Source organism: Pezoporus flaviventris, unplaced genomic scaffold (genome assembly GCF_033815535.1).
Source record: "Pezoporus flaviventris isolate CSIRO_AGI_PZ_B2104156 unplaced genomic scaffold, CSIRO_AGI_Pfla_v1 ptg000006l, whole genome shotgun sequence".
Classification (NCBI taxonomy): domain Eukaryota; kingdom Metazoa; phylum Chordata; class Aves; order Psittaciformes; family Psittacidae; genus Pezoporus; species Pezoporus flaviventris.
In genome coordinates, this window is record NW_026892554.1 from 3,718,450 (window position 1) to 3,739,802 (window position 21,353).

Consider the following 21,353-nt stretch of genomic DNA (forward strand, 5'->3'; position numbering starts at 1 on the left):
CACCAGACACTGGAGACTCAAGGCCAGGTTGAACGGGGCTTGGAGCAACCTTGGTTTAGTGGAAGGTGTCCCTGCCTGTGGCAGGCGGCTGGAACTGGATGAGCTTTAAGGTCCCTTCCAATCCAACCCATTCTATGATTGTATGATTCTTTGACTCCACATAGAATGATTTAGGTGGGAAAAGACCTTTAAGATCATTGAGTCCAACCATAAGAAGTGAGTCCAACGTGAGGAAGCACAACCTTCAACATTCTCAACCCAGGGAAGAAGCTTTAATCAAACCTCTGGCTCCCTGTGAAAAACCCATCTCTAGAAACCCAGTGCTGGCACCTACAGAACTACTTGAATGTACGCAGCTGATTGTTTTAAATGACAAAAGAGCTTATCCTGGTCCCTATTTATCATTAAACTGCCTCTGCCTTCTCTCTGGGGACATTTGCACAGCCAGAGCAGCACTGACCAGGTCCCTTTGACCAGCCTGGCCAAGCTCGGCAGCATGAGGGCAGGTGCAGCCAAGCAGCAGGGAAGGAAATCCCTGATGCCCAAAGACCAGAGCAAGGCCAAGGGCTGCGGGGAGAGGATGGGAGGCATCCGAGTGTCCTGGGCAGGAGAGCATCAGCCCTGAGGTGGGATTGCCTGCTTAGGACCAGGACAGGAATGGTTTGGATAAGGGTGGCTGGAGAGAAAGGAGAAGGCTGAGTAATGGCCAAGTTAACCCTTTGCACGCTGGCATTTTCCAGGCGGGGAGCCAAATGACTGCTCGGGAAGATGTATATAACACATGTCTGCAGTCTCCAAAGGGTTATTAAGTGTGCAATAATGGCCATGAAACTTGGCTTCCTCGACGTGCATTGAACATTGCAAAAAAATAAAACATGAGTTTCAGAGGGGGAGAGGGTTTGTTTCCTAGAAACTGCAGAGCCAAATCCACTCGGTGATGGGGAGAGGAGGAGAAGCAACCCCCCTGCACGGGCTGGGCACAAGGGAGAAATGCATTGAGCACAACAGGACCTCAGCCCCCTCCTGCCGCATGCTTTGTCCTTACCAGTAACAATTTCAAGGCATTTCTGACAAGCCCAGAAATGGTGTTAAATTAATGCAGAAAGCCTGTGTCTCACTGGAGCTTTGGGCTTTGGATTCAATAAAACCACTGCTGCTCCTAAGACACTTCCTCTTTTGTTGTGTGGGTACCTCTGCAGGGGCTTATCCCTTGCTTCTGGCTCCAGCTCTTGCCAGCACCAAGGTCTGCCTTGATGTTGCCCCTGTTGTGGGGCTTCACATCCCCTTGGGTCCCTGCCAGGATGCTGCAAGTCCATGATGCTCAGCAGGGACCAGCCCTACCTCAATGTGTTCTGTGCCGGCCAGCCCAGCCACCGAGTGAGTCCTTCCATGCAGTAAGTTACAGACTTCTCTTTATTAGTGCCCCTCTTCCCCCACGCTATGAAACTCATTCTTTCTCTGTATTGTTATTACTTTTTTGGCAGAGGATTGTGGAAGGTGGGAGAAAGAATCTACTAAAAAGCAAAGCAATTCGAAGCGCCCTCGTCAAACCCTTTTGAGGGAAGAGACGAGGTCCCTTAGCAAACGAAGCCGGCTGGTGGTCTGGCTTTAAACGTGACTGCTCAGGGCTGAGGCCAGGTTTGGCAGCTCACAAATCAAATTGCCTCTTGGTTCTTAGGAGTGGAGGATTGCCACGGGTGGCAGAGCTGTGGGGGAGCTGCTGCGCCAGCCGGGGCTCTGGTCTGGCAGGGAGGCACTGAAACTGCTGGTCCAGAACAGGTCAGGAGGGAAACCATGCACTGAGGCTTTGTTTTAACCACATTTGACATACAGCAAGGCAGTCCCAAAATGAGGTTTTGTCTCACTTGAGTGGGTCCTGGGCCAGTCCTTTCACTTTGTTGATTTACTGTTAGAGATCAGATTGAGCCTTGGAAGACAGGAAAACACAGAGCTCACCTGATCTCATGGTAAGAAAGTGAATGTGAGCCATGGGGTCTTGGCTTCACACAGGTTTTGTCTGCTGGGAGATGGTTGCAGGTCCTCAGTTTTGCTCTTGCTTGGTAACATCCTTCAAGTGCTACAGCACCAGAGAGATGAAGATCTTAAAGAAAACACGGTTCTTGCTGCCTGTCCAATGCCTGAAAGAAAGGAAATGGTGTTCACCCGCCTGTGTCTCTTATCAGTCCTTTTCCTAGACTCAGACAGCCCTTTCCTTAGCGCTGCACCCTTGCAACGATGAGCATCCAGATCTAATTCCCCTTGCTTGTGACTCAGAGCCATTACCACTGTCAGCACAGCCCTGGACAACCGTTGTGGAAGTGCTGCACTGAGATCTGCCAGAGTCATTCTCACCCTTTTATGGGTCTTCCTTTGAATTCTTCTACAATTTCAGGAACAAAGTTGCAGATCTTTGCAGAAGTTTAAACTCCTGGACACTGCTCTGCTGGACCACAGCAGTTTAAGGCTGCTAACACGTTGGGTCTTTACTTCTTTCCAGGACTCGGCCATGCCAGGAGCATAGGATCCCATCCAAAGCCCACTGAATGCAGTGGAAATCTTTCTGCTTTTGGAAATCACCCTTCTGCTTGCAACAGCCCCTGGATCAGGCTGACTTCTCCTGACCTCTGGGCAGCTGAGGACATGAAGGATGTGCCCTAACCATCAGGTGGGAAGGATCTCTTGGAGAAATGGGAATGGATTGTACCTGGGTGAGAGTCCTCTGCACCCAAATGGCAAGAGAAAGGGAGCTGGCAGGGAGCTTCCTCCTCTTCTTCCTCTCTCAAAGATCCTTCCTAGCTAGCTTGAGCACCCTGCCCTCCCTGCTTCAAATGAGCATCCCCCTCTTGCCCACCACTGTGAAAACTGATTTTTACATCTCCTGAGCTTTATAGGCAGAAGCTCTTCCCTGTGAGGGTGCTGAGGCGCTGGCACAGGGTGCCCAGAGAAGCTGTGGCTGCCCCGTCCCTGGCAGTGTTCAAGGCCAGGTTGGACACAGGGGCTTGGAGCAAGCTGCTCCAGTGGAAGGTCTCCCTGCCCATGGCAGGGGTTGGAACTGAATGAGCTTTAAGGTTCCTTCAACCCAAACCAGTCTGGGGTCAATGAGCACTCCTGGGACATGTAAGGTCATTGCCTAAACTCTTTGTGCACTGACCTCATATCCTGGTGTGCCGAGTCCTGGGATGAATACTTCAGGTAAGGTGGTGGAGAAGGCTGCAGGGTGTGCAGGAAGGGATGGGTTTTTGATGCCAGCTGCTGCAGCGGTGTCCTGGTTTCAGAAATGCTGAGGCTGGATGGATGCTGTTGGAGGGATGCTGCAGGAGGGATGCTGCAGGATGGATGTGGTTGGAAGGATGCTGTTGAAGGGATGCTGCAGGATGGATGCTGCAGAAGGGATGCTGTTGGAGGGATGCTGCAGGACGGGTGCTGCAGAAGGGAAGCTGCAGGACGGATGCTGTTGGAGGGATGCTGCAGGACAGATGCTGCAGAAGGGATGCTGCAGGATGGATGCTGTTGAAGGGATGCTGCAGGACGGATGCTGTTGGAGGGATGCTGCAGGACAGATGCTGCAGAAGGGAAGCTGCAGGATGGATGCTGTTGAAGGGATGCTGCAGGACGGATGCTGTTGAAGGGATGCTGTAGGATGGATGCTGCAGGACGGATGCTGCAGGATGGATGCTGTTGAAGGGATGCTGTTGGAGGGATGCTGCAGGATGGATGCTGCAGGACGGATGCTGTTGGAGGGATGCTGCAGGACGGATGCTGTTGGAGGGATGCTGCAGGATGGGTGCTGTTGGAGGGATGCTGTTGGAGGGATGCTGCAGGACGGAAGCTGTTGGAGGGATGCTGTTGGAGGGATGCTGTTGGAGGGATGCTGTTGGAGGGATGCTGCAGGATGGATGCTGCAGGACGGATGCTGTTGGAGGGATGCTGCAGGACGGATGCTGTTGGAGGGATGCTGTTGGAGGGATGCTGCAGGACGGATGCTGTTCCAGGCCCGGGTATCCCGGTCGCCAGCCAGTGCCGCCATGTCCACAGCGGGCACAGGGGCAGGAGAGGGCGCCCCCTGCCGGCCACGCCCCCACACCCACGTGCTCCCCGCCCCTCCGCAGCCCGCCCAGCGCCTTCGCACTCTTAGCCAATAGGAGAGCGAGGGGCGTGTCCCCGCTGTCGCCAGGACCAATGAGGGCGCGGGACCGCGGGGAGGGGCGTGTCCGGGCGCCCAGCACGCCGGGGCTGTCGGCGGCGCCGGTCACTGCTCCCGAGGGCGGGCAGGGCTCAAGCGGGCCGAGCTGCCGCCGCCGCGCCGCCACCCGACCATGTTTGACGGCTGCCTCCTGCCGCTCGTGGTTCCCTGCCTGCTGCTCTGCGGGCTGGGCGCCGGCACAGGTAACGCCTCCCTCCCCGGCTGCCCCGAGCCGCGCTCACAGCCCTGGCCGCGGGCAGCCAGCGGGGTCGGCAGCGTGCAGGCAGGACCCGGGTCCCCCCCTCAGCCCCGGCGTGGCCGCGGTCCCAGTCTGCAGGGTGAATTGCTCCAGGCTTTTGTATTTTCTCTTGCCGTCCTCTCGCTGCTGTAGCTGCTGCCGCCGCTACTGCTGTAACGTTCCATGTGGAAAGCTGCTGACTGTCCTTGGCTGCGGCTTCGGCTTGCTCTGCTTTTCCCCTTCTCCCTGCAGATTTTTATTGGGGTTGGTGAAATGCGATGCTTGTGTCTGAGCTATATATATTTTTTTTAATGATACAAGTAGCTTTAGCATTTGCTTTATTCCTCTCTTCCCTGCACATTTCTGTCTCTAATATCCGTGTGTACAGAGGGGGAGAAGGACAAATAGCCCCCTTTCTCCGCTGGATCCATGGTCTCTGCATTCCAGGACATGCAGCCGGGGCGCGGGGCTGTCCCGCGTGGGGTGGTTATGGGGTGGCTGGGCTCGGAGCCCCCGGGACCTGCCGGCGGGGGTACGAGCGCCTGAGCCTGTCTCCTTCTCGCCTGCAGCTGGCGGAGCGGAGCTGGAAGTGGTGATCCCGGAGCGAGTGGCGCTGGAGAAGATCCACCTGCTGCCGCCCGCCGTGCGAGGGGATCGCGGCGGCCCCCGGCGCCGGCGGGCACTGCCGCGGCAGCGGACGGCGGCCGAAGCCCTGCTGCTCCGCCTGCCCGCCTCCGGCGCCGAGCTCTACCTGCACCTCCGCCGCGACCTGAGCTTCCTCGCCCGGGACTTCGTGGTGGAGCAGCGGCGCGGGGAGGCGCGGCGGCCCCCGGAGGAGCGGCTCTGCTTCTACACGGGACGCGTCCTGAACCGCACCGACTCCTTCGCCTCCCTCAGCACCTGCGCCGGGCTGGTACTGCCTCCGCGGCCGCCTCCCCTCAGCGCGGGCAGCGCGGCTCCCTCCCCGGGCTGCGGGGGGAGCTTCTCCTGTCAGCCCCGGACCCCGCCCGGCGGAGGCGGGAAGCGGCCATTGGGCCCTTCCCGCGCCTCCCCTCAGCGCGGTGACCCCCCCCTGCCCGTCCCCCGCTGTCCCCTCGCCTACCCGGGCCGAGGCGACCCTGTCCCGTGTCCCCCGCCATTACTTTCCTGTCAGCCCCGGCTTCCCGCCCTCACCTCAGCGCCGTGCCCGCACCTCACCTCAGTGCCGTGCACCCTCCTCCGTCCCCTCACCTCGCGGGCCCCGGCCAGCACCGCCGCTGTCCCGCTGTGGGGTTTCAGTCTGTCCCGGCTCTGTGCTGTGGGATCTGCCCCAGAATCAGCCGTACCTGAGGGAATGAAAGCCCCGGCCGCAGCATGTCCGCTGTGCGGCAGGGCCTGGGGTGCTGTAGGGAAGCGTCCTGACTGACGGACCCCTCCTCTGGTCACAGTACCCCTGCCATCAGGGGCGGCTGGGTCCCACTGGGGGGGAATTGGTCGTCTGCGTGCCCGGCTTGCACCTCCAGCCCCACCACACAGCCTGGTCCTTCCCACCCCCCTGGTGCAGTCAGCGTTGGTGCGTGAGGGAGCTGCAGTGTAGGGGTATGTGGTACTGGGGTATGTGGTACTGGGGTATGTGGTACTGGGGCATGTGGTACTGCGTCATGGTCAGAGGGAATATCCCACTCAGGGAGGCTTTTCCCACCTCCAGTGTCAGGATTTCTCTACCTGAGAAATGTCTATGTCTACCGGAGAAATCTCCACCTGAGAAATGGGTTGTGGCATTTTCAGGTGGCTCTGCAGGGCCCGGGTTCTCCTCTGAGCATCCCGATAAGCAGGGGTGACATTGCATGGGACAGCCTTTCTGCTTCTCCATGGTGGAGCTTGGACACTTGAGACGATACCTGGCTGTAATTATTGTTGATAACTTGGTTTCTGGTTGTTTCAGGAAGTCACCAGGGCGTTGGGCATAGACATGGTCCTGGATGCGTGCTTAGCTTCTCGGGGCAGACCTGCTGATGGAGATTGAGCCTTAAACTTGGTAGCCAGAAGCGCTGTCTGTGCCTGGGGCTTGGGCCTTCGTTCCTGAGCCATATGAGGGCGCTGTGCCTCAGGTTTAAAAGAGCTCAGTGGCTCAGAGCTGCTGAGCGTTTGAGTGGCACTGTAAATTGAGCTGTAGACCTCTGAGGGCTTTATGGAGTTTAAAACTGATATCTCCAGTTCGAGCTCTAAATCACAAGCAGCTCCACGCTTTTGTCACGAGGCACGTTTTGTTAATCCTGGTCATGAAGTGCTGGGCTCCCAAAGCTACCTACTGCAGCGCAGCTGAAAAGCACAAGCAGGCAGAGAAGGAACCTTTCGGAATACAGGAATGTAGTTGGAGGCATGATATTAACTGCCCGAGATCAGGGGATGGAGGAGGGGGAGCGAAGAAGATTGGCAATGTTCCCAGTAGAAGAGTTGGAAAAGAAACAAGACTAGTTAGTCTTTGTTCGTTACTCTGCAAATGTGAACTGCAATATTGCCCTGTTTGTGTCATATACATTCTAAGCAATGACTATAGTGACATAACTGAACCAGATGAATGTGGGATCTCAAAGCGATCGGTGTCAAAGCTGATGGTCTGTGGCACCTCTTGGGGACCAAAGCACACACTGCCACGTGTTAATGGGCAGTGTTGGTAAAGCTTTGATGCCTTTGCCTGTGGGTAAATGTGCTCCTGCTTGTTGGGATTCTCCTTTCCTCTTACAGGAATCCATTCATTTAGTCTCATTCAGATAATCGCCAGAAATGGGAAAAGGGCTAAAAGCAGGTGTTTGATCCGTACAAGTGAGTTAAGGTTTGTAACACCCTTGTGAACGGAAAGTTAGAGAACAGAAATCTCAAGTGTCTTTGGGATGACCTTAAACTTAAGGTCGTGGAATCATGGAATTGCTTGGATTGGAAAGGACCTTAGAGCTCATCCAGTTCTAACCCCCTACCATGGGCAGGGACACCTTCCTCTAGAGCAGGCTGCTCCAAGCCCAGTTCACCCTGGCCTTGAACACTTCCAAGATGAACCTTATTGACTTTTGAAATGGTGTCATTAAATTGAACAGCATCACCATGGAGACAGACCTTATTCTACCTAAATGGACCTTTTGGCTTCCTAAGTCTATTCTTAAATAGGAAAAATATTGGATTTTAGGATGCTTTCAGTGTTTATGCAGTCTTTTGCAGTGGCCATACTCAATCAACATACCTATAGTGAAAGGCATGCAATTTAGTGGTAAGATATTTTCTGGGATCAGAGGAATCAAGGGTTTTCACATTATCTAGGAAGTCTTGAATCTGCCATGAGAACTGAGATTAGCTGATTGGAGCTTTTTGCCTCTGAGTCTGGCAATTTAAAACACTAAGACCATCACTCCAAGAGAATTGGAATTTTCCTTTTGCTTCCTTAAGCCCTGTTTGCAGCAGAAAGAATAAAGCTTTGCCCTCAGCAGCACCAGAGCTCCACAGGTGGGGACATGGACGAGCTTGCATGCTGAGCTGGAAGAAAGACCTTGATAGTGGGAGCCTTGCAGCCTGTTTATCCTGGCATTTAGTCTCCTGAGCAGTGCTGGTGCTGCAGGTGGAGATTCCCTAAAAACTCCAGCGTGGGAGTGCACGTTGGACTGGAACCGGATGGTCAGGATGTCTCATTCACAAGAGCTGGTTGCCAAGAAGCAGAGTAAGTAGTAATGCTGCCTGCTGATCTCCAGCTGGCTCAGACTTCGTTGCAATCGTATTCCTCCAGCGAGCCATAAATCACACAAAAAGTGATATAAAATGATCGGGGCAAGTGGAGTTCTAATAAAAACAAAATCCCTGACACAGTGGCATGAAAACTGAGCTACAGCCAGGCTGAGCAATTGCTTCCTGATAATGATCTTGCATTCCCAGAGTGGCATCTGAAGGTTGTGTTTTATTCTTTAAACTCTGCTCGCAGATGCTGCTGTTAACCAGTATGTGATCTGTTGTAGCTTCCTGCTACACCTTGCAATTGCACAGAAAAGGGTGGCCATGTCAGGCCTGGTGTACCTAAGATCTCATCTGCACAGTTAAAATACTGCATGTGAGGATACTCCAGCCTGTCTGTTCCTCTTGACAACCTGGGTATCGCAGACAAGAGGTCCTATGTTCCCCAAAAGCTCCACTGCCTTCAGCTTGGCAGGATTGTATTGAGCCTGGGGAACACAGTTGTGCAAACGCTTGGATTCTGAGCGCTCTGCAGGACTCAACTGTCCCTTCCTGGAGCTGAGGAGACACGGTCAGGAGTGAAGTGCTGCAACTTGCCTAACCAACACTAGAAGATGGCAGGCAATAGAGGAAGTTGGCTCTTTTTTAGGAAGCTCCTTTGTAAGGCCACAGTGTGTGTTACCTTGAGTTGTGGACTGAAGTCACTGCTTCTAGATCTGAGATCAATTCCTAGATGACACAGGTTAGTCCCTCTGCAGCAAGGAAACTCCAGTTTGTTTCATACATCTCAGAACTACTCATCCATTGCTTTCATGTGCAATTTCAGCTACATTTTGAGCGTTGCCCTCAGTGTGCTGCCCTTACCTTCTCTAGCAAAGTCTGGCAGAGCAGTGTTACCTTCTGTAGAGCTTTTTTGACTGTAGAGAAGGCCCTTCCAGCACCATGTATTTGTGCTGTGATTGCAAAACTGCTTTTTCTAAGTCCTAGTAGTGTTTATCAGTCCTGCAGCCCCATGGTATTTCTTGTACTTACATTTTTGAAGTAGTTAAATTGCTGAGGGTTGCAGGTTTGTGTTAAAATGAGCATTAAATTTTGACTTAGAAATGAACTTAAGCTCCTGACTGCTCAGGAACCATATCTGAAAGCTGAAAATCACTGCGATGCATTTAGAGGCAGGGTTCTCATTCTCAGTAACTTCTCTTCCATTCTGCAATCTGGAATGTTTGGGTTTGGGTTCAGGACTGCTCTTTGGCCTGTCTCTAGTTAAAGTGGATTGTCCTTCTCAGCTGTGGTAAGAGAAGAGGTTGTTGCTCCCTCCTGTTCTATCTCATACATAGAACTTTTACACCATGTATGTGTCATCTTTGAACTCAGTGAGACTTCCTTGTGCAGACTGGATCAGTGGAAGTGAATGATGCACATTACGAGGGCTCGTGGAATGAGCACAGTGGGTATGATCTGCTCTCATAACAGACCTCATTTAAATCTGGTTTTAAGTTTGCTGGAATTGCATTTGTAAATGATAACCGAAAGCTGAAGCATGGTAATAAGGACAGGGCTAAAAGCCACATGAAGTTTATTAAGCTGCATTTGTGTTGGTTTTTGGTCTTCACTTTAAAAGCCAACTTCCTTTTAACTTTGAGGAAATGGTTAAAGTAGGATTTACAGCATAGCAGTTGAGAAATGGAGAAGCGGATGGAATTTGTCAGATGTTTAAAACTCTCTTCTGCATGTTCGTGGGTATGTAACTAATGAACACTCAGGAGCGAAAGAAAAAGCTGTTAAAGATTCAGCATTTCACAGATCTCCTTCAAAGATACTGTGACAGTAAAAAGGGCTCGAAAAACACTGCATCTTGGAGACCACGAACACGTGGGAAGGTCCAGAGCCACCTGCAGAGAGCACTGAAGGTTTAGGCTCCTGTCCTGAGCGAGCCTTCAAGCTGGTGCAGCTCCACCAGGGCACCCAGGGGACAGAACGGTGAAGCCATCCGAGCAGGATGATGTGGTTACAAACGTTATTTGAGTGCCAGCACTAGCTGTCCATTGTTACGGTTGTCATTTCAGTGACACCGTGTGAGGACACTTCCTCCCTTCCCTGCTGTCATTCAGGCTGAGAAAAGCCCCAGGGACAAGGAAGATCATGTATAGAAGAAGAGTGAACTACTGATAGTAGATTAGATAGAGAGCAGATTGCTCAAGTGACCAATGTATGTAGAAAACAGGGTAAGAGCAAGTGAGAGTATTTTGGTGGTTTGGAGAGTGGGGCCTCTTTTCGCTAGTGAGCTGACTTCTAAATGAAGAATATGAAATATCCTTAAGATGAAAGATGTAGCCACTGTTAAGCAGGGTGCTGAGTGGCTCTGTAGTGGGAAGTGCGGATTATTGTTTATTTTAATCAACTTGTCAGTTTAGTTGCCTGTCGTTTGAGGCTGAAATCATTCCAGCCTTTCCTGTTAGCTGAGCAGCATGATCCTGTCAGCTGTATGGTCCTGTCATAGTGACTGTAAAATCCAGCTTAGATTCATAATGCAGATGATGACCTCTGTGAGAGCCAGTGAGACCCCACCTGGAGTGCTGTGTTCAGCTATGTAGACCCCAGCACAAGAGGGATGTGGAGCTTTTGGAGGAATCCAGAGGAAGCCCCAGAGCTGGAGCACCTCTGCTATGGAGACAGGCTGAAAGAGCTGGGCTTGCTCAGCCTGGAGAAGGCTCTGATTGCCCAGAGAAGCTGTGGCTGCCCCATCCCTGGCAGTGTCCAAGGCCAGGTTGGATGGGGCTTGGAGCAAGCTGCTCTAGTGGAAGGTGGGCTGGAACTGGATGAGCTTTAAGGTCCCTTCCAACCCAAACCAGACTGGGATTCTACAGCCCTCTGCATTGTTGGTCTCCTGGTGACTCCTGTGTCTCGGGTTCTGTAGGATGGTGGTGCTGGGCAGCAGCTGCTTTCCCAGACTCTAGTCAATGCTGGGGTCTGGCACATTGGCAGGTCCTGTTTGTACGGGCTTTCACAGTGAAAGAAGGATGAGAGGGAGTATCCCAGCTTTTGATATGGATCTCCCCAGGCAAACATGAATTGGCAGATCCAAAGCATTTTATTTAATTGGAATGATTTCCAGAGATGTGGGGAGAACAGCTCTGGTAGTTATGTGGTCTTCTGGTTTACTTCTTTATCTTCAAAATCCAGCATTCTGCAGTACCTGTACATCATACAGGCTAGAGAAGAAAAGCACAAAGTATTTGTGCTGATGTCTGATATCTCCTGCTGAGCACAGTACAGTATCTGGTAGTTGGAGGATTTGAGGGAGGCAACGTGAGGAATGCATTTCTTATGAAGAAAGCAAAATAATGGCCAGAGTATCCACGTTACCAGGTCCAGAAGATCCCATCCAGGTTTGAGGACTCTTCAGAACACAACTGGCAAATCTGGGGAAAACTTTAACTCCCTGGGAATACTTTACAGGCCTGATCCTGTGCATCTTTCCTGCTTGAAACTCTACTTGCCTTGTCAAACTTGAGACTGCTTCTTAACCTATTCCAGGGTGAAGACACATGGCTCCTTCCCTCTATAGGTTTCACAATTCCAAAGCAAATGTGAAACATAAGTCCTTTCCAATGGTTTAAATTATTTTCACACTTGATGCCAGAAAGTTGGGATAATGTCGGCTGGTGATGAAACCCACTTCTTCTTACATATTTTTGGCACCAGAAATGGTTGGCAGTCTTTCAGGAGCTCTGGTGTGGCTTTTAGTACCATGGCACCAGATTTACAACCCTTCTTCTAAATAATTAAAACCTATATTAAAAAAGGGGGCTGGGGCTACCTCCCAGCTGGAAGATTGGAACAAGGAGGGGAAGTAATGGAGAGCATCATAAGGGAGGCTGGAAGAAGTCACTGGAGCTTTTGCTGTCTCTGAAACAAATCTGACAAAGCCCAATTTGTGATTTAAATGAAGAGGCAGCACATTTGGGAACTGCAGGGCACGAGTGGGTCTATTTTGACAGACCCCAAAGAGGTGAGAGGTGTTTCTTGTCTCTTTAGAGACACTGGATGAATTGCTTCAGCCATGGCAAATAGAGGCACTGATCTTTATTATTTTAGCTGTTCTTCAAAGTGCACTTCCAAAGCTAGTGACCCTTTCTGAGAGATCCTGGTTTCATGAATGCTGTTCAGTTAGCAGGGCTGTCAAAAGAGGAGAAGTCTCCTTTCTGTTAGCAGAAATTCCTCCTGCTGGAAATATTAGGCCAAAGGGATTTCCTGGGTGTATGTGAGGACTGAATTTGGCAGGGCGGTGTGGAAATGTGCAATATACAGTATGCATGTAATGTATATTATAAATCATATTAGTACAGTCAGCTGTTGAATATATAGTATTTGCATGTACGTGCAGAGCATTTCTTTGGATGGTTGCCTGGCTGGCACAGAGCACAGTGTGTGTGGGGAAAGTCTGGTCTCTCTTTATGTGTATAGGATGGGTGTTGTGGGCATGCAACGTAGCAGGACCCCTTTATAAGTTCCTTTAAGGTGTACCATAGGCATGATGTGATGCCTCTTGGCAGGCCAGATGAGGCCTTCTGTTGCTAGCAGAAGTTGGACCAGACCTAGAGAGTTCTCTCAGGGGTGTGAATGGCCAAGAGCTGTATTTCGAGACCTTTAATTGCAATACAAATGATCACTGGATTAGTACAATGAAAAGTAGGAAAGAAACCCTCACTGTATGTATTCACTTCCTCCAATGTATTATAACCTCAGTGTTGATTACTAAACCTGGAGGCTTTGTTAAGTTTTAAGGTGATGACTTTGCTTTCACTCTTTTCATGTCAGAAAAGGGTCAGAAAAAGCATAAAAGAACCTTAAAAGCTCTGCGTTGCAGAGGAGGGCTCTCCTGGGGCAGAAGCTGCCTTCCAAAGATGTTCCTGCCAGCCCTGGTGCAGGGTCTGGGTTTGGTGCAAGCCAGGCTGGGGTTTAGTGCTTATGGAGTCTACTGTTATTTAGACAGAGTCTTTGCCTTCTTTGTGTTACTTATTCCAGGGATAGTGGAAAATCTCATAACTGGGAAGGTGCAACAATCCATTCCTGGCTTGACCGCTGAAAGGTCTCCCTGCAACCCATGGCTTGCAGTGAGAACAGTTCTTACTGTGTGGCCCCTATTGCAGTTCAAGAAGAGGTATTTGGTCCCTGTACATAAAACACATGGGTGGCTCTGCAAGTCATACTTACAACATCACTTCACTTAGTGTTTTCTGCAAGTGATGCACACAGGTGGTCTCCTCTTTGTAGGCAATCTCACCTCTTTGATCTTCTGAGATAGTAAATGCCATTTAATAGCAATGCAATTCTAGATGGCAATTAGAAAGGTGTTTATAAAAGGATTTCTGTTAATAGGGTTTATTTCTCCTCACGTGAGCTGAGCATCTCATAAGACATGGGTATTTATGCTTCCAGCTAGAGTGGGGCTGTAGCTAGAGGGAGAGGAAGAAGGGAAAGGAAAGGTTTTGACAAGAACCTCTGCCTTTTCTTTGTACATGTACAGTGCACAGTGTTTCCAAGTAGGGCTCAGTGATGTAAACAGGAGAAGCAGGTGAAGTTCATTAGTCTGTATTAAGCAGACTAAACACAATCATTGTCCCTTCATTTCCTCATACTGTAAACAAGAGTTGCAGTGGAACGGTTTAGGTTCACACTCGGTTGATAGACAAGATTAGGATACCAAACTGATGGGGTTTTTTGTTCTCTTTTCTGGACAGGTTGGCTATATCCAAATTGGATCAGAGCACATGCTGATACAACCAGTGAATACATCAGAGACCTCATTTAGTGGGAAAGAACACTTCATCAGGCACAGACGATCCACCAAGGCAAGCCACCCCATGAAGTCTCACGTTCCTGATGAGCACTGCAAGGTTGTAGCAGGTGAGCTTGAAGGGGCTCAAGAGAATAACCATGAGGATGCAATTCTAATTTTAACTGTTGTTCTGCCAGATATGCCTGTATTTTGTAATCCAAGCAGCTGGAGCTAGTGAAAAATAGCAGGTGTTAATGAAGCCTTCTGCTGCTTCAGGCAGAAGGAGTCACATCACAAATGCCGTAACATTCAGCCTGGGAGAAGGTAGAGTTAATGATGAACAGTAAACTTCTGCTTTAACCATGCAATGTGACCTCCGCTCTGGAAGGTATTCACAGTATTTTTAGCAAAGGCCCAAAGTTTGAAGCTGCAGTCAGTGGTGAGGGGTGCTCTTCCATCTCATCTTCCCACTGGAGTTGTGCCAGGTAGGCATGGATAAAATGGTGATCTTTGAATTCCAGAACGTGGGAAGAAACACTTTGATACTGTCATATACTTTAATCAGAAGTGTTATCTGTGGCGTCCAGCTCCAGGGATCCAGCTCACAACAGGATAAAAAGTGTTTGGAAAGGAGTAGAGATGCAGTTTCTCTTGTCAAGCAATCTACTTTCTTTTCATCTTCTCACATGTCATCATTTTTACTTCTGTCTATCAGAGCACAAGATCCATCAGAGGCTGTATCTGTTTCTGTGAGTGACAACTTTTAAACTATTTGCTTTAAGATTTTGTGAGATAAATTAAGCTTTTATTCCCCCCCTCCTCTTGCCTTGTTTTAGAGGGAATGAGCTCATAGAGATTGCTAAGAAACTTTTGAGGTCTTTGGCTTCTCTTGGAGATCTTGGAACCCAGACTTGAGGTCTGGGAGTCCAAAATGTGATAGCAACTCATTTAAGTATCCCTTAGCTTAACTTTAATCTGTCTGGATTGGATGTTGAAGGAGCTACAGTGGAGACAGGAGGGATCCTGTGCGAGTTAGGTGCTGGAGTGCTTGAGCAGTTTTTGTCTGCCATCCTGTTACACTGGCTGTGGATACAGCAGCAGCTGAAATGCAGATGTGCTTCCTGTGTGTGAAGCTATTCTGGACCAAACAACAACCTCTCAAGCAATTTCCAGTGCTTTTCTGCCTAACTAGTTTAGCAAGATGAGGTATATTGTTTCAATGGGTTTCTGTAGCATAACAAGAGCTGGGAGGTGAACCAGCTTCCTGAGAAATAACAATGATGTAGATTTTAATTGTGTGTCTGGCAGTTAACATAGACATTCTTTAATGCTCTGGATTCAGTTTCCAGTGTCATGCAGACACACCTTGCAGTTTAGGATCCTGGGCTTAAATCCCATAGGTCTTCATGGCTATGCGAGACCTGGTGGCATGTTCCAAGGTGTCAGTCTTGAGTTGTGACCCAGATTGACAATGTCAAAGCTTTTTACATTAAGAACAAAAAAACCTAAATCAAAAGTGACAATTGAGGATCTGATTTTAAGCCCTAAAGTCCCCATCTGAATGGGAGACTAACAGGAAGGAGATCCAGTTGTTTGGTTATGGTCTTCCTGCCAATATATTTCTCCTGTTCTTCACCTTCATCCTGTCAAGGCACCACAGAAGGTCAGTAGCTTTACTGTATTGTGCACTTAAAGAGTGTGTGCCTGTGAGCTGCTGCAAACCTTGTTTGTGTTCTAATGTTCAGTAGCTGAAACCCTGAAAAGCTACAGCTGCCTCCCACCCTTTTCATTGGGGTGGGGGTTTTGTTTGGTGTTAATAATAAAGCAGCTGTTGATATTATTATTTCCTACCATTTTTCAAAAGAAAATGGCCAGCTATTCACTGATCAGATCCTGTCTTCTCGCTGTCTAAAGCCAAACAATCTGTCAGCTTGTATAAGCTGGTCTAGTTTTGTCTTCTTTGAAGCAATTGAATCTTTTGTGGAAGCCTGTCTGGGTGGGTTGCACAGAGGGTATTTTTTGTGAACTCTGTGAAATGTCTTTAGGTTACAGTGTGCCTGTATATTCTATTCATTTTATTCCTCTCCTGCCTCATTATCCCTCTAATATTCCAGTTCCTGCCTTCTACTGGAGGGACTGCATACTTCAGTGCCTCCCGTTTATGCAGGCAGCAGGTCAAGGCATCTAGGCTGGCTTCTACTGGGCTTCTAATCCATTGACAGCCTCAGGAACTAGCACATGCACATATATGCACACAGTACTACCATAGCTCAGCTCCTGCCAGGCCACGTGGGCTAAGTGTGTATCTGTATGTTCTGAGGCAGAGAGAGATTCACAGTCTGGTGTAACATTCATCTAAGGCTATGGATCTTGTTCTGTGACTGGATTTTTTTCCTACTGAATTGAAGGGCCAAACTGGGACTGGATTTGGGGAGAGCATGGGGCCTCTCTGACCCTTGTGTGAGACCAGGATAGCTGTGGTCCTTCCCCCAGGAGGCAGGTGAGCAAAATCTGGGACTGAGTGATTCCCTGCCCTGGGATCACACAGGAGTTTAGAAGCCAGCTGGGAACAGAATTCATATCCCTTGGGTGCTGATGTTTTTGCTATGCTATAAAGGGAGCCAAGCACCTGACTGCTGCTCAGTGGGGACTGCTGCTTGCTCTGCAAACAGCTCCTGCTTCAAGTAGCGGTGTCATAAAATAATGAAATTGCTCATGGGCTTTGCCACTTAAAGGCAGACTCCTGAATGTTTTTCATTGTTGCAGGAAAGAAATGGAAGTCCTGGCTCTTAATAGGCTTAGCACATTAATGACCTAATTGACTCCTGTCTGCTTTGGATTAACTTTTGTGCACAAGGAGTTCAGAAACAAAAAAATTAATCCTCTCTGACACACAAAAGGTCCATTCCTAATGAAATTGTGTGGAAATGATGCTCTGGGGGCATGCTTCCAGACTTTCTCCTGGGAAAAGGTCTCTTTACTATGGGAAAACACTGGTAGAGTGAAGGACTGGTCAGATTTGTAGCAGAGGTGGTTGTTCACTGGCTTGCAATATGGCTCAGCCAGGTTAAAAGTTGTCAGGAATGAATGAAGGGTGTAAATACATGGGAAATCTTTTCATGCTAGATATTTTAGATACACAACCTGCACTGCACATAGACAATGAGCATACATGAACAGCATAGACAGAAAAACACATGTCTGTGTAAATATGATATGAGTATTTTTCAAGGCCATAGAAAATGCCTTGCTTGGGGGTCTTCCAGTGCTTTGCTGGTGTTCTTGTATCTTCTGAACAGACTAGCACCACCTCTAAAGAGATTGTCTTCTTAGAACTTTAGTTATTCAATGGTACCTGGCATAATCTGCTGTTATTTGGGAGTCAAATAAAATACAAAACCTCAGATGCTGAATTTTTAATGTTAGTTATTGATTGTGTCATAAGAACAGGGCTAATTTGCTTAATGGCAAGTTTCTCTTGGCAGCAATGGTGCTGTGCTATATGAGCTTAACTAATGGTGAAACAAGATGCACAGTGATGTAATGACTTGTGTGAGTGTTTGTAGGGGAGGAGGAAAGCATTTTAATAACGCTAAATTAACTTAATCATGACATGCCTTGTGACAGTGCTACTGAGGGGATAGAGAGCACAGCCCTCCAAGGGCATTCCTCTCCTTCCACCCAGAAGTGTGGTACTGTCCTCCAAGACCCCAGCTGGGAGAGAGGGAAACTGAGCTCACCTTGGGGCTGGGTACTGTGGCAGCCTGGTTTGGTAAGTGCTGGTTAAAATCTCTGGAACCTCTCCCTTAGTCTCAGTGGTGTAACATGTCCTACAGCACTCCAGATGATTTATAGAGCTGCAGGAGAACTTTGTGGGAGCCAAATTTGTCCCGGAATAATCTGTATAAGAGGATTAATCTGGCTGTAGTCAGGAATGGGAAAGCACTTAGGGTCTTGCATGACTGGATCTTTGAGATGTGAATCTGAGAGTGCCTATTAATGGGTTAAAAGAAAAACCCCAGGTCTGTGAATTCAGAGCTGATGTTTTAATTCCTTTGTTTAAATTCTGAAGTGCTCCAGCAGCAAAGGACAGATCCCATCACCACGGCCCAGGTGCTATTGTTAGTTATATGATATGTGTATACGTAGTGTTTCTATCACCTGTCATCCAGCAGGAGAAAGAGTTCAAGTCACAATGCACGTCTCTGCTCAGGCATGAACATGAGCCCCTGTGAGGCAAACAGAAAACCTATTAAAAGCTTTCCAGGTGCGTATGCTGTGAGGGGGAAGGAAGGAAAGGTTGGGTTTCATTTGCTCTGAAGCCCGGTGTCATTAGGAACATGGGAAACAGCTTTGCACCACTGATGTGAAACACTTCTTTGGTTCTCATCTTAGACATTGGGCTGCATCTGGGGCACAGACCTGCTATCACACACTGGTCTGATTTTAAACAAGTTTGATGGCTTTCTTGTCAAAGGTCCTACATTAGAGGTCTTTCAGGAGACAGAATATGGAGTCATAGGGACGTTTTTGTAGGATTTAATAGGTATAAGTAAGAATTTCTCTGCAGATGAGCCAGGTGGGGAGGGAAAGAGATCTCTTAATGCATCATACACGAGTTTTGCAGTGCCCTCAGGTTTGGCCTGGACATCCATGAATAGGCTTCTCAATTTATTTATCTTTTGGTGATATCTCTGATTCCCACCAGTCTCTGACCCTATAGGAAGAGCTCAAGGCAGAGAAGAAATGGGCAGAGCAGAGAGGGCTATGGGGGAGCCTTTTCATCTCCTTTTTTGACTCCCTGGAGCTAAGAATGGGGGTAAAAATCACCTGAGATAGGGCTTCTTTCATTACCCTGTCTCTCTGTCACCTGGTAATATACACAATAAAGTTCTTTCCATGTGACAATATCCACCACACCCTCAGCTGCAGTGGATGGATATAGTTCTGTTAACTATCATGGAACACCAGGAGTTTAACTGATTTGCTGAGATCTGGTGACATTTTGTGTGTTTCCTATGCCATCGATATCTGTGGATGGAAAAGTCTCAGTTCTTCTTGGTGAGAGAAAATCTCAGTGTTAAAGAGAGGATCAAAGCATGCTGTGAAAGTGCAGGAATCTCCTCTAACCATGTCATAAAACTTTGTTTTGTGGAGAAAACTAAGTTCTGTTATAACTTTTCCATAGGTCTCCAGTGATGTATTAAAGTCCCTTTACATAGAAGGGATTTGATATAAAATACAGCCCAGGAGCATGAGGGAGAGCAGCTTGTCTGTGGGGGGAAGTTTGTTATTTCATGTTTATGATACAGGCCTCATAAATTACTTTTAAATGTGGGTTTGCTTTAAACCCCTTTGTCAGTTCAAATGAACTGGTTTTCATTGAATGCAAATGTGCTGCATGGAGCAAAGCATGTAGTGAAAACCCAGGGAAAGCAGTGTTTTAATTCACAAAATAATGGGTTGCTTCTCTCTATGGTTACTTCTCAACCTGTTTTAACAGTTGATCAAAGCTGGTAATAATTTAAATAAGTGCTAGTGTGCAGGTATCAGATGTAGGGAATGCTTTCCCTGAACAGGTATAAATCCTAAACACATGTTACTGCTACGTTGCATTTCCGCATCTTTAATCATTGTCTCCTAGCTGTGTTTTCTCTGCAGGTTTGACTTGGCCTGACATAGCAGTTGTTATGGCCAAAAAACATGTGCACTAAAAATAGAGAGATGTAATGCAACCTGTATTAGTCCATATTAGGAATCATCTGTTCAAGAATTAAAGCAGGGATTTGAACAATGGGTTGTGCAGAAGATGTAATGTGATTAAGTGTTTGAAAGCATAGAAGTATTCCCTGTATCAGAAATCCAGCACTTTACCCATGGGAGTGTGTCTCACTTGTGTGGATAAATCCCTTGGTTTTCCAGGTCCGTGGTCTTTCAAACGGGGAGTCTGGGTTTTCCCTGCAGGGGTGTGATTGTTTCCTTATGGCTGACACATGGCAGCCTTTGGAGCCATCTATTCACAACTGTCCTTTTCCATCACATGTGGCAAGTGAAGCTTTATTGCTGGTCTGCTCTGGATGAAGCCCTCAGCATGAGGGCAGGATGGATAATGTGGAGCAGGAGGAGTCCAGCTGCTTCTTCCTCTGCTGTCAAGGTGCAAGGAGATAACAAGGAGGACATGCAAATACATGTAATGTATGGATTTCTTCCCTTTCCGGAGCAGCTGCAGACAGTAGAACTGTACTGCTCCTTCACTTGGTTCCTGATAACTTAGTGCTGGTTTCCATTGGAGCCTGATGAAGTCCAAACTGGCAGGTGGTGATGAGGAAGGTTGTCTAGTGGACACCATCCTTGTCTCGGGATGTACACAGGTATTCAAGTAGTCATTCTGGCTAAAAAGGCAGGAAGGTGGCCCCAAGGAGACTAAGGTCCATTGCTTACCTGTTAGCTCTCTTTGTTTTTTCCATATTAACATAAGTGAGGGTTAGAGCCAAGAGCTGGGAACTGGGACTCTGTTGGCCTCAATTCCTGAAGTTGTTTGATCTTCAGCAGATCCCTGGGACTTTATCTGTGAAAATTACAAAGTGTTGGGCACCTACTAATTGGTGTGGCCAAGATGGGAACACTCTGGGGCAGGTTTTGCCTCTGTTCAATAGCTCTAAGCTTCCTAAATTGTAGATATCCCAAACTGTGAACCCAAGGCTGAAGGCACAGGAAATTAGAAGTAATGTAGACAATAACCTCTAGTTCTCAAGCAGTTTATTTGCAAAGTGGGGCTACTAACTCTGAGCTGGTGATGATATGAGAGCCTTTGGATCTGAAAACTACCTAATAAACTGAGTTTCTTCTTTAGCTGATCTGTTTGGCATCCCCATATACCTTCAGAATTAAAAATAGCTATTGTATTACTTTCTACTTCAGTTTGACCTGCTGAGCCAATATCATTTATGGGAGGTGACCCTGTGTTCTTTACTGGCTTTTGCACATCACCAGAAGTAAGTTGCTCAGCTTCCAAGGCGATCAGTGCCACCTTTCTCAAGGTATAGGTATAATGGTGAGGAGGTGGGGAGCCCCTGGGGTCTTCCAGCCTCAGCAGAAGCAGTTGGAGTTCAGTTGCCAAACCTCAGGACGCTTTGGTAAGGCTGGCAGATGTAAAAACATACTTTGGAAACTAAGCACATTTGCTAAAGACTCATTAAAACAAAATAAACCTGGAGGGCAATGATGCCATTTCTCACAGTGTAACTGCAGCCAGGTAGGTTGTAGTCTTGAAAGATCTGAGGTGGGTTAGAACTGTGCTTTGTGATTGGTCTCAGATCTACTGAGTGATCAAAATTAGGGAGTCCAGAGTCTTCTATCCATTGCTCCTTATCGTTAGGACTTAATTACACTTGTGTCACACGGTCTTCCCGGATGGCCCCAAGCTATGGGACCTTTGTGCCTCTGTCATAACC

General features: G+C 48.4%; 1 protein-coding gene across 2 annotated transcripts in view; it reads left to right on the forward strand.

Annotated features, from left to right (window-relative positions):
• The first annotated feature begins 4,233 nt into the window (after positions 1-4,233).
• ADAMTS17 (ADAM metallopeptidase with thrombospondin type 1 motif 17) overlaps positions 4,234-21,353 on the forward strand; it is a 171,448-nt gene continuing 154,328 nt past the window's right edge. For both annotated transcript variants that reach the window (XM_061446696.1, XM_061446697.1), the window contains exons 1-3: positions 4,234-4,386; positions 4,991-5,334; positions 13,862-14,027. In XM_061446696.1, the coding sequence (XP_061302680.1) occupies positions 4,317-4,386; positions 4,991-5,334; positions 13,862-14,027 (580 nt within the window). In that variant the 5' untranslated portion in view covers positions 4,234-4,316. The remainder of the gene's footprint in view (positions 4,387-4,990; positions 5,335-13,861; positions 14,028-21,353) is intronic.